The sequence below is a fragment of the Carcharhinus amblyrhynchos genome, chromosome 5 (assembly GCF_965287045.1).
Source record: "Carcharhinus amblyrhynchos chromosome 5, sCarAmb.v2.hapA, whole genome shotgun sequence".
Taxonomy (NCBI): Eukaryota; Metazoa; Chordata; class Chondrichthyes; order Carcharhiniformes; family Carcharhinidae; genus Carcharhinus; species Carcharhinus amblyrhynchos.
In genome coordinates, this window is record NC_137328.1 from 30,542,005 (window position 1) to 30,554,326 (window position 12,322).

A 12,322-nucleotide genomic window follows, 5' to 3' on the forward strand; every position below is an offset into this window, starting at 1 on the left:
ACATATTGCAGTGTGCTATGCGTGCCTCTGCCTCGGGCGTTGTGCTGACAGTTTTGGGGAAAGTGGTCACCACTGACAGGCTCTCGTTAAGGGGTGAAGGGAAGAGGTTAGATTCTGTTCCTGGGGGAAGGGTCACTTGTTGCATGGCCTTCAGCAGGGTTGGAGATGTGTGCTAAGCATGCGCACGATTCCAAGAGGGATGCTCACTCACCCTTGCTGCTCGCAGAAGGTCGTACATTTTTTTTGCGACTCTGCCTGTCAGAGCGCGGTGTCAGGCTCTTGGAATTCTGCCATGGCAGATGTACCCCTTGGGTTGGGGCCCTGGCCAGGGAACAGACAATGACACCTCTCCTCCATAGCATCTGACAGGTGCTTCTGGTCTACCTCCGAAAATCTGGGAGCCGGTTTCCAAGCTGCCATCCTTGTGTGTGACCGGCTGCGTGTCCATTCCCGCAGCTTATACACAGCTCTGGCTTATTCGGGGAGTGCAGGTGCAGTGAGTGTGGCCAGCCAAGGGCAACAAATACTTGTGAGAAATTTTGAAGGCTGCATTCATTTGAGTCTCATTCATCTCTCAGGATGCTGATTGGCTGCCATTCAATAGGCTGCTGTGAACGGGTGCAATACCCAAGGGTCCCATTCAAGACAGGAATAACCACAAGCTGGGATTGTGCATGTTAGCACAATGCTAGTTCACTGCAGGGCAGCAGTGAGTACAGTAGGTTCAAGGGATCGAGGGATTGCATTTCCACATTATCCGGATCCATGGGGACATGAGGTGAGTGGGCAGCCATGTCTGTGTGTGGGGGGAGACTGCGGCGGGGTGGGGGGGGGCGAGGGGGGCAGAAATGAGGCCAGTGATGTCTCTGTGGGGGGGGGCGGGGTATGGGGGCCAGTGATGTATGTGGGGGCCAGTGATGAGGCCAGCCACATGTGTGTGTAGTGGTGGGGGGTTGTGGGGGCCAGCGATGAGGCCAGCGCTGTCTGTGAGGTTTGGATGGCAGTGATCTGGATGCTGGGAGGTCTTTTCAGCGATCTCCCTGTGGTGTGCGTATGCGCAGGTTCCTGCTTATCCCACCAATTTCAGGCCCTTTGGCACAAATAGGTCCCCACACTGAGTGTTTAATGATATTCATGACCGGGACCTCTCTGCAGTGCACAGAGTGCAGAAATTCGGGTGAGAAGCTGAACTGAGAAAACATTCAGGATTTAGAACGGTTCTCCCACCAATTCAGCACTTTTGGGAGAATCGCGGCCAGGTTTTCACACATTGGGCTGAATTTTTCCAAATACCAGGTTGATCTGGCACTGGGACTGAAAGTGAGTCCTGAGCCTGTATTGCGGTACCCTTGAAGGCCAAGTAAACTTTTCAATTTAATGTAACAAGATCAGGAAGGAAGAACCCAGCAATAAAAGAGGTAAACCCCCCTTAACAGGCTGCAGGGCAATCAATGCTGCTGGAGACTCCTTTACCGGCTGAAGCATAAAGGAGGGCCACTTGCCTGGGAACCCATTGAGAAATGTTTAAGGTTTACCTGACAGTCTCCCCATGTGGTGGGGACTTGTCTTAACATTAGTCAAATGTCAGTAGAGTGGGAAATGGATGCTAACTGGCCAATTAATTGGTTTAATTGGCCCACCATTACGTCCGATTCTCTTCCCACTGTTTTCCACCAGCATTTTATGAAGTCGTCTTTCAGCCCATCTCCAGGGGCTGGTAACATTAAAGTTTATTACCTCTCATTGGAATATCAAGTAAATAAATTATTTTGATATTTCTCATGGTGTCTGTCTTTTCTGAGTTTTTTGATATTCTGATTTTCCAGGAGTTTCCAAGCATCACCTTCAAGGACAGTTGCAAAGCACCTCCTGCCCTACTCTTTAACTGTCAGACAGGAGTGGAACGTTCCAATCTTGGAATGATAATAGGTACACTGATGATGGCTCACAGAACAGCATTTCCTCAGATAGAAAGGTAAGGCATTTGAGAAGATCTAACATCGTACAAAATAGTGATTAAAACATGTATTGTGATTTCTGTTCTTTACTCAGAGAGTACAAATTTTCATTCATGTCTTAGAACCTAATTAATCTGAATAAATAAGATAATAATAAAAGCAGAGATTTGATCATGGTCTTTGAATTGCTGGAGAGGTTCTTCCAAAATCCTGAAATATACCACTTCCATGTTATGCACAGACATTTTCAACAGTTACTAAACCTTTGACAGCACCGATCCAAGAAATGCAATTGCAACACTTTTTTGCAATTTTCATACAATCATTCCAAAAACACTGTGCAAGTTGGATATTTCATCTAAGTAGAAGGATGAGATAAATTTATCTTGTGTACTGCATTCATCTCTTTTGGTGGAATCCAATAATTCTGCTAAACTGCTGGGAAATTAAGAATTGTGTGTCTTGTTTGTCACATATTCCTGTCCTTCCTCTGGGGTGGAAATGATGGCGTTGGTCTGGGGTGGGCACAATAAGAAGTCTCACAATACCAGGTTAAAAGTCCAACAGGTTTATTTGGAATCACGAGCTTTTGGAGCATGGCTTCTTCATCAGGTGAGTGGAGGTAGGTACAGTATGTGCAGAGAGGGATAATCACAGATTAAAGAGGTGTGAATTGTCTCAAGCCAGGACAGTTAGTAGTATTTTGCAAACCCAGGCAGTATGATGGGGGTTACAGGTAGTGTGACATGAACCGGTTGGAGCAGTCCTCATGCGTGCAGATCTTGGCTATCAGTTTCTGCAAGATGGTTCTGCATTGTTGTGTGTCTTGAAGGCTGTCTTGGAGAGTACTTACCTGAAGATTGAGGCTGAATGCCCTTGACAGCTGAAGTGCTCCCTGACTGGAAGGGAACATTCCTGCCTGGTGATTGTTGCGCTGTGTCCATTCATCCATTGCTGTAGAGTCTGCATGGTCTTCCTGATGTGTCATGCCTTGGGACATCCTTTTCTGCAGTGTATCAGGTAGACAATGTTTGTTCTTTCTTGGGGTCTTCTCCAATTTTCCTGATTGCTACTGTTTGTTTCTTCTTATGGTTGCTGCTTTAAGTGCATTGTCTTATTAAATGTATTACCCCTTTAAATGCATTGCCTCTTTAAATGTATTACCCCTTTAAATGCATTGCCTCTTTAAATGTATTACCCCTTTAAATGCATTGCCTCTTTAAATGTATTACCACTTTACATGCTTTACCACTTGCAATGCATTACTGCTTTAAGACTGTTTTTTTTATTATCAGCAGCTGCTGATTCTCACTATGTGCTTTTCCTGCGCTCTTGAAGTTTTGGCATGAATCCTGGTTGCTCCTTTTTGAACTTTTTAAAAAACCTTTAAAACTTCTCTTCTGCTGGTACAAAGCCTTTCTAGTGATCTTTTTATTCCTTTGGCTGCATGGAGAGTCCATTCTCTTTCCTCTCCCAATGTGCCAGTTTTACTTGTCAATTTCAAAGCACGATTGAGCATATTCTATTTGAGGCTGTTTTTTCAAAACTTTTAAACTTCTAAAAAAAAATTGATTGGGGAATTCTCTTCCCCCCAAAACTTCAGAATCTCGCTGTCTGCAGTCCGTCAATGCAGGAATTGCACAGGTCCTGCAGTTCCCTGGGGCATTTTTACCTCTTTACCTACAACACTCTGTCCTCTTTTTAAAAAAAGCTCTGCAGCAACTCTTTTTAAACTTAAATTCCACTTTTTCTTAAAGTCAAAATCGCAGCTCTTGCTTCTGAATATTATCCTCTCTTGATTCTTCTATATGCTTTTAAACTTTTGACTGCATTGGCCAATTCAGGTTCGCTCTGCGTCCATTCTTCAGGGCCAGGCAATATTTCAACATCTCAAATGGGTCTGTTAACCCAGACATTTTTTTTGGGCGATACTCACCATTGTTGGACCACAGGCATTGTCATCAATAATCTATTTTATCCTCATCGCCAATATAATGACACAAAAGGCAATTATTAACAAGAACGAACTGTACAGAGACCAGCAGCCCCACAGTTGCCCCAGAGTGCCCACTTATGTCCCATTTGGACCCTCAAGCCAGGTGGTCCTCTTCTTCTGCAATCACCACAAGTCCTTTAACTAATTTGATGTTTGTGGATACAAATCAGCTGTTGCTCCTGCCTATAAAACAGCAGTGACTGCATATGGTAAATCTTTGTTCATGAAGCACCTTGAGGGCACTTTGTCCTGAATCTTTCGAGGACTGATTCACTGTCAGATTATCATTGCTGTTACCTTTTTGCGCCACACTGGAGCTCTGCACTTCTTGCTGGGATTTCTGGTCCGGTTTTTCTCATAATGTTGAGCGTACTGGAAATGGTAGTGTCTTCATAGCACTGGATTGTTGAGGAAGGCAGGGCATGGCCCCATTTGACAACGCCAACTATCATATTCACATTGGGGTGGCATGGTAGCACTGTGGTTAGCACTGCTGCTTCACAGCGCCAGGGACCCGGGTTCAATTCCCGGCTTGTGTCACTGTCTGTGTGGAGTTTGCACATTCTCCCCATGTCTGTGTGGGTTTCCTTAGAGTGCTCCGGTTTCCTCCCACATTATGGAAGGTGCTGGTTAGGTGCATTGACCCGAACAGGCACCAGACTGTGGCAACTTGGGGAATTTCACAGTAATTTCATTGCAGTGTCGGTGGTGTTGCAAGGTCGGTGGTGTTGTGGATGATCTGGAAGGATGGCAAAAGTTGCAGCAGGACATAGATAGGATGCAGGACTGGGCGGAGAAGTGGCAGATGGACTTCAACGCGGATAAATGTGTTGTCGTCCATTTTGGCAGAACCAACGGGATGAACGAGTACACTATTAAGGGCAGAAGTCTGAGTAGTGTTGAGGAGCAGAAGGATCTTGGGGTCCGGGTCCACAGGACTCTTAAATCGGCCTCGCAGGTGGAGGAGGTGGTCAAGAAGGCGTATGGTGTACTGGCCTTCATTAATCGAGGGATTGAGTTTAGGAGTCGGGAGGTAATGCTGGAACTTTATAAGACCCTTGTCAGGCCTCATTTGGAGTATTGTGCGCAGTTCTGGTCGCCTCACTATAGGAAAGATGTAGAAGCTATTGAAAGGGTGCAGAGGAGATTTACAAGGATGTTGCCTGGACTGGGAGGCATGCCTTATGAAGTTAGGTTGAGGGAGCTGGGACTCTTTTCCCTGGAGAGACGAAGGTTGAGAGGCGACCTGATAGAAGTTTACAAAATGTTGAGAGGAATAGATAGGGTGGACTCTCAGAGGCTATTTCCCCGGTTTGAAATGGTCGCTACGAGAGGACACAGATTTAAGGTGCGGGGAGGGAGGTTCAGAAGTGATGTTAGGGGTAAGTTTTTCACTCAGAGGGTGGTGAGTGAATGGAATTGGCTGCCGTCAGTGGTGGTGGAGGCGAACTCGCTGGGGTCTTTTAAAAGACTTCTGGATGAGTATATGGGGTTTAATGAGATTGAGGGTTATAGATAGGTCTGTAGGTTGGTAGGTGATGTGGTCGGCGCAACTTGTGGGCCGAAGGGCCTGTTTGTGCTGTAGTGTTCTATGTTCTATGTTCTATGTTCTATGTAAGCCTTACTTTTGACCAGTAAATAAACTTAAACTTTCAAACTTTTTACTTACCAGAATATAACGTCCCAAAGCTTTTTTGAAAAGCTACAGAGAGAATCTGGCTGGGCGAGGGGGTAGGTTATGTGAGGTAAGTGTGTAAAGGTGGCAGGTGGGTAGGTAGATAAGGGGATCAGTCAGGCAGGGTTGCAGATGAGTAAGGCAATAGGTGGGTAGGTTACCAGGGTGGCATCTGGCAGGGTGGGAGGTGGGTGAGGTGTTAGGTGGGTTGGGGTAGTTGGGTCAGGTGAGGAGGCTTTAGGTCATGGGCTTTTCGGATTGGAGGAAGTTAAGCAGCTGGGGCTAGTCAGTGTGTGGGAGAGGTTAGTCAGGTCTGGTTCTGGGGTTATCGAGCATTAGGAGGTGTTTATGAGGCCACGTCAAGTGGTGAAGGCTAATCAGGTCAGGGTAGGGGAAGTCAAAGGGATAGGGGGAGTCTTGGGGGCTAGTCAGAGGGGCTTCAGGTGGAACTAGGCTGCAGAGGGAATCAAGAGGGTGAGTGATGGGGGGGTTGTCAGCTATATAAATACCCAGGAGTTAGATGAGTTTTTTTTCCTGTCTAACATTTCCTGGGTAACTGAAGTGGAGGTTTTCTCTCAGATGCTAAATATTGAGTTAAACACAAAGACTCGCGAAAGACAGTCTGCTGGTTAAAGACGTATTTATTGACCAACACATGCTGGGAGAAAGACAGATGGACACGCCAACTTTCTTTCTGAAGTTTATAATGCAATGGCAAAACAGTTATACATTTTTGAACATTCACCTCTCCTGCCTACCCTGTCATCCTAACTGGAACCTCCAATCGCATTAGTACACCTTATTTACCTTGGAATTCTACCTCCTAGCAGAATTAGGAATTCATTTGTCTACAGGACCAGAAGGTCCTACCCACAGTTACCAAGCAACCTAATTTACATAAATCCATAAGGCTCAAACTTTGTTTTCTCACTGTAAACCATAGAGTTGAACAATCCCACTGTCTCATTCTGCCTTATTATCAGTAAGAATTGGATATTTTAATCAGAGGAATTGAATATTTTATATACTTTGTGAATACTTCTATTCATTTTCTGAAGTATGAGAATTTGAACTCTCCATGACTTTTCTGATAACTGTGTATTCTGTAGCTTATTGTTCCCAAAGAATGTGGCCTGTCTGGTTTATTATGTTCCAGGCAGTTTGCATTTTGACAAAGGTGCGCAATACATTCAAAAAATACTTGTTCAAATCTAAAATATGTTTAATTTCCATAGTCATAGTTATGTGAATGTCAATGTAAGTAGTACCTTTGCAGAAAATAAGTATAAGGCACATTGTGGTCCTTGTTCTAAGTTAATTTCCCGTGTTCAGTAATTTTAATAGTTTTTAAATCCCATCATTTTCTAAACCCCTCTAATAGTAACTATCCAGGTAAATAAGTCGGAACTGTTCAAATTTTAATTCAGATTTGAAGTCTTTTTTGGAGGGTCCTGAGCAGTTCAACTTCTGAGCACTTTGATCCAGAGACTGGAAGGTCTACACACTTGAGTTGGTAAATGCTGCTAGATTAAGTTGAAAGCACTATCTCTCTATACTTCATTGTTCACAGAGACACAGCAGAGATTAACATTGCTTCCTTTGAACTGAATGGATTCTTCATAATATAATCTTGCTTCAATCCATTTGCTGCTGAAAATGTAATTTCAGCTTTTGTTATCTCCAGTCTCACCAATTCCGATACTCGAGACCAATCACCCAACTTTCACCCTCTAGAAGCTTAAACACTGCTTCCTGATCCTAAACCACAACAAGTCCTATTCACTTATCACCACTTTCTGTGGTAATATACTGGCTCCTGGTCTAAAATTCTCACCCTCATATTCAAATCCTTTCATCGCCTCTGTCTTTTCCATATCTCTGTAATCTCCTCCAACCTGACAAACCTCCAAGGACAATGTGTTCCTCCAATACTAGGTTTTTGGGGCATCTCTACTTTGTTCCACCATACCTTTAACCACCTGGATCTTAAACTCCATCCCTAAATCTCTCCACTTTGCTCGCCTTCTCAACAACACCCCTTTAAACTTACATCTTTGGCCAAATTAGGGCTAACCTGTTCTAATATTGCTGCTGGTTGTTGTTAATTTTTGTTGATTACCCCCATGCTTTGAGATGTTTCACTACATTAAAGGCACTGGGTTAGATAAATGCAAGTAGTTGTTTTTGAAATCCTGCTGCAGGAATTTCTCCTCAGGAAGGCGACTGTATTTGAGATTGATGGTCCCTTCCAGGAGGCAGTTGAATGGAGGGTGGTCTTAGACTCAAACTGTGCAGTCACCCATGTCTCCTGTACCTGACAGCAAATGGAGAAGAAAGTATTGATATCAAGGATAAAGTGTTCCTCCATTTTTCAGAGCCCACCAAACCTGGCATAAATCCAAATTGGGATCTATATCAATGATCTGGATGATAATGTGGTAAACTGGATCAGCAGATTTGCTGATGATACAAAGATTGGAGGTGTAATGGATGGTGAGGAAGGTTTTCAAAGCTTGCAGAGGGATTTGGACCAACTAGAAAAATGGGCTGAAAAATAGCAAATGGAATTTAACGCAGGCAAGTGTGAGGTTTTGCACTTTGGAAAGACAAACCAAAGTAGAACATACAGGGTAAATGGTAGGACTCTTAAGAGTGCAGTTGAACAGAGAGATCTGGGAATACAGGTACAGAATTCCCTAAAAGTGGCGTCACAGTTGGATAGGGTCGTAAAGAGTGCTTTTGGTACACTGGTCTTTATAAATCGGAGTAAGGAGTATAAAAGTTGGAGTGTTATGGTAAGGTTGTGTAAGGCGTTGGTGAGGCTAAATTTAGAGTATTGTGTACAGTTTTGGTCACCTAGTTACAGGAAGGATGTAAATAAGGTTGAAAGAGTGCAGAGAAGGTTCACAAGGGTGTTGCCGGGACTTGAGAAGCTGAGTTACAGAGAGAGATTGAATAGGTTAGGACTTTATTCCCTGCAGCGTAGAAGAATGAGAGGAGATTTGATAGAGGTGTATAAGATTTTGATGGGTATAGATAGAGTGAATGCAAGCAGGCTTTTTCCACTGAGGCAAGAGGAGAGAAAAACCAGAGGGCATGGGTTAAGGGTGAAAGGAGAAAAGTTTAAAGGGAATATTAGGGGGGGATTCTTCACGCAGAGAGTGGTGGGAGTGTGGAATGAGCTGCTGGATAAAGTGGTAAATGTGGGGTCACTTTTAACATTTCAGAAAAACTTGGATGGGTTCATGGATGAGAGGGGTGTGGAGGGATATGGTCCAAGTGCAGGTCAGTGGGACTAGGCAAAAAATGGTTCAGCACAGACAAGAAGGGCCAAAAGGCTTGTTTCTGAGCTGTAATTTTCTATGGTTCTATGGGAACTCCCCAACTCTTCTGGCAGTATCTTTGGAAGCACTTTCCATGAATTCTAATTTTTTTCTGGCATCCTGAAAATAATTTGATAACTTTCCATTGTCTAGGTTGTCAAGTCAGGAACCATTTCTTTAGATAGGAAAATTGTGCATGTCATTCCTCTGTTTATAAAATGTGAGGAAGGGAAACCAAGAATTATAGACCATTTAGCTGAACATCTGTTCTTTGGGAAATTGCTGGGGTCTATGATTAAGGAGAGATTGACTGAACACCTTGAAAATTTTCATCCAGTATGAATTTGTAAAGGGTAGACTATACCTGAAGAATCTGATTGCACTTTTTTTGAAAGGGCGACTAGTCTATAGGTGGAATTTGTCAAAAAAGTTCTAAGTGCCGAACATGTGAGAAAACAGTAGAGAATGACGTTTTCTTGGGTAAGTTGTGAGTCACAATCTTATGGTCCTTAGTGCAAAAAAGGAGCCAGGATGCATTTTTCGCCAGTAGGGGGAGGGGTGGAGCCTAATCTCACCAGTGAGCTGGCTGCTGAGCTGTTTTACCAACTTGGGGATCCCCAACCCAAGTCATGTTGCAGCTTTATAGAACCTTAGGCTGCACTTGGAATATGGTGTTCAATTCTGATAGCCACACTACCAGAAGGATGTGGAAGCTTTGGAAAGGGCACAGAAAAGATTTACCAGGATATTGCCTGATATGGAGGGCATTAGCTATGAAGGGAGGTTGGAGAAACTTGGTTTGTTCTTACTGGAACGACGGAGGTTGAGGGGCGACCTGATAGAAATCTACAAGATTATGAGGGGCAGGGACATAGTGGATAGTTAGAAGCTTATTCCCAGAAGAGTCAGTTACTAGGGGGCATAAATTTAAGGTGCAAGAGGCAAGGTTTAAAGGAGATGTACGAGGCAAATTTTTATATGCAGAATGTGGTGGGTACCTGGAAGTCGCTGCCAGGGAGGTAGTAGATGCAGATACAATAATGATTTTTAAGGGGAATCTTGACTAATACATGAGTAGCTTGGAAATAGAGGGATGTGATCCCCGAAAGGGGCTTTTAGTTCAGACAGACAGCATGGTCGGTGCTGCTTGAAGGGCCTAAGGACCTGTTCCTGTGCTGTAATTTTCTTTGTTCTTGCTGATTGCTCCCTGTGCCAGTGTCAATCCCCCCATTCCCCACTTTGTAGTTCCTCCCATCGTGCCCTTTTCCAGAGTCTCCTTCCTTCTCCGAACGCTCCCTTTGTAAGTTCCCCCATATCCCCCCAATCGCCATCCCTGCAGAGTTTCTCCCTTCCCTCCCCTGAACTGCAGAGCTCCCCTTTGCTTCTGCCCACTCCTCTTAGGCCCCATCCCCTTGGCATTGTCCAGTCCTGCCCCTGACCACCCGGGGCTGCAATGGCTGTCAGTCCCACTGGTGAGGCCATCACGTCTGATCCCCGTTGGTGGGGACTGTACGTGACTCTCACCGGTGGAGAGCTTGACTGACAAGCAGGTAAGTTCAAGTAAGCTCGGACGATAAAGGCCAAGACTCACTAATGACATTTAAATGATGTTTCAATATTGTAATCAGCTTGGTACAAAGTTGATTTTGCCAACAAAACAGTGGTTGTGTAATTAATAGAGGCAAGAAATTGGGGGTGAACCTGATTTTTTTGTTTGCTTCTTGCCCTGTTTTACTGCCTTGCCACGCCAATCAACCAGCATGGTGAGCCAATAAGATTATGCCCATGAATGTTATTCAGTTGGATTCCCAGAAAGCATGAGGTAAAGTCCCTCATCGGAGACTGTCAGCTAAAGTTGAAGCTCATGGACTGAACTAAATAATTGACCTTGTTAGGAAATTTGTTGAGCGTGTGAATAGAAGGTAGTGAATAATGGTCAGGTACCCTCAACAGCCAGGATCTGACTTGGTGTCTACTAGATTAGTTTTGGGACTTTAACTGTTCAATATATTTCCTAATTACTTAAATGATTGCATGGGAAGTTCCATTCAAATTTACCGTTGACATAATGAGGGCAGTAAAGGCAGTGCGGATGGAAGCAGAACATTATTAGATACTATTAAATTAAATGAATGTAAAAATGAGGTGAATGCATTCCAATGTAGGCAAATGTAAGGTTGTCTACTTTGGATCTACAAAGGATAGAAGAAAATACTTTTTAAATGGTGCAAAGCTAAAAACAGTGGACATCCAAAGAGCCTTGGGGATTGGTGATCCAACGACAAAGATCATTGAACAGAGATCATAAACAGGCATAGAAAATGTGCTGGCCTTTACATCAAGGAGAATCAAATACAAGGGGTTAGAAGTTACATTACATCTATACAAAGCCCTGGGGTAAGTGGAGTCCTGAGATCACTTCTAGATAATAAACCTTAGGAAAGATATATCGGACTCAAAGACAGCGTAGGTCTTAAGTACAAGAACGGATTGCCCAAATAGGTTATTCTTTCTGGAATTTAGAAGGTTAAGGAATGATTTGATCTAAGTAGTCAAATATTAAAGGAAACTAATGATGTATAGAGAAATGTATTATTTCTGTTTGTTGTGAGTCAAGTACTCAAGAGGTATGGTCAGCAAAACTAAATACTTTTACATGGAAAGAATTGTAGATATTTAGAACTCTCTCTGCAAACAGTAATTGATAGTTTGAAATCTGAGGTGGCTGGTACTAAGGAATAAGAGTTGCTGTAATCTCATTGAGTAGGCTTGAGAGACTGAATGAACTATTTCCATTCCAGTGCTCCTATGATGAAAGATTCATGTCCCTGGAGGCACAAGTTAAAATGAGGAAGTTGAAAGTAAGAGGAGAAGCCCAGTAAAATACTTTCACCTAAGAGTTAATGCTTTGAATTAACTAAAAGAGAAGGATACTGAAGTGTACAATATATATGGAGGTCACTTTTCAATGAATTATCAGAGTGGGTAAGGATTGAGGAATATGTGGAGAAAGTTGGTTGTTGGATGGAATGATGTGGGAGAAGGTCAGTAGATGGAATGAGCGTCAATAGTTGAGATTGCGATTTAGGAAATAACTGGGTTGGTAGAGTTGGTATCAGAAAAATAAATAGATTTGTTACACTGAAGGGCCTTTTACTGTTTCTAAAAATGCACCTGTTCTTCTTTTATTTAATTATTTCCCGATATTATTCAATTTCATACACCTTTCATCTAAATAGAACCGTTTTTAATTCTGTTCAAGGTAAACTACTTGGGCAAAATGGCCTATGAGTTTAATTATATTTATTAATAACTAAGAATGTGCATTATTAAATCTTTTCAATGAGCCATCTCCTTAAACTGTAAAAAT

At 43.2% G+C, this 12,322-nt stretch overlaps 1 protein-coding gene across 4 annotated transcripts in view; it reads left to right on the top strand.

Annotated features, from left to right (window-relative positions):
• Positions 1-12,322, top strand: part of LOC145342936 (paladin-like) — a 144,402-nt gene that overhangs the window by 32,291 nt on the left and 99,789 nt on the right. For all 4 annotated transcript variants that reach the window (XM_080188568.1, XM_080188569.1, XM_080188572.1 and 1 more), the window contains exon 5: positions 1,827-1,975. In XM_080188568.1, coding sequence (XP_080044694.1) covers positions 1,827-1,975 — 149 coding nt within the window. The remainder of the gene's footprint in view (positions 1-1,826; positions 1,976-12,322) is intronic.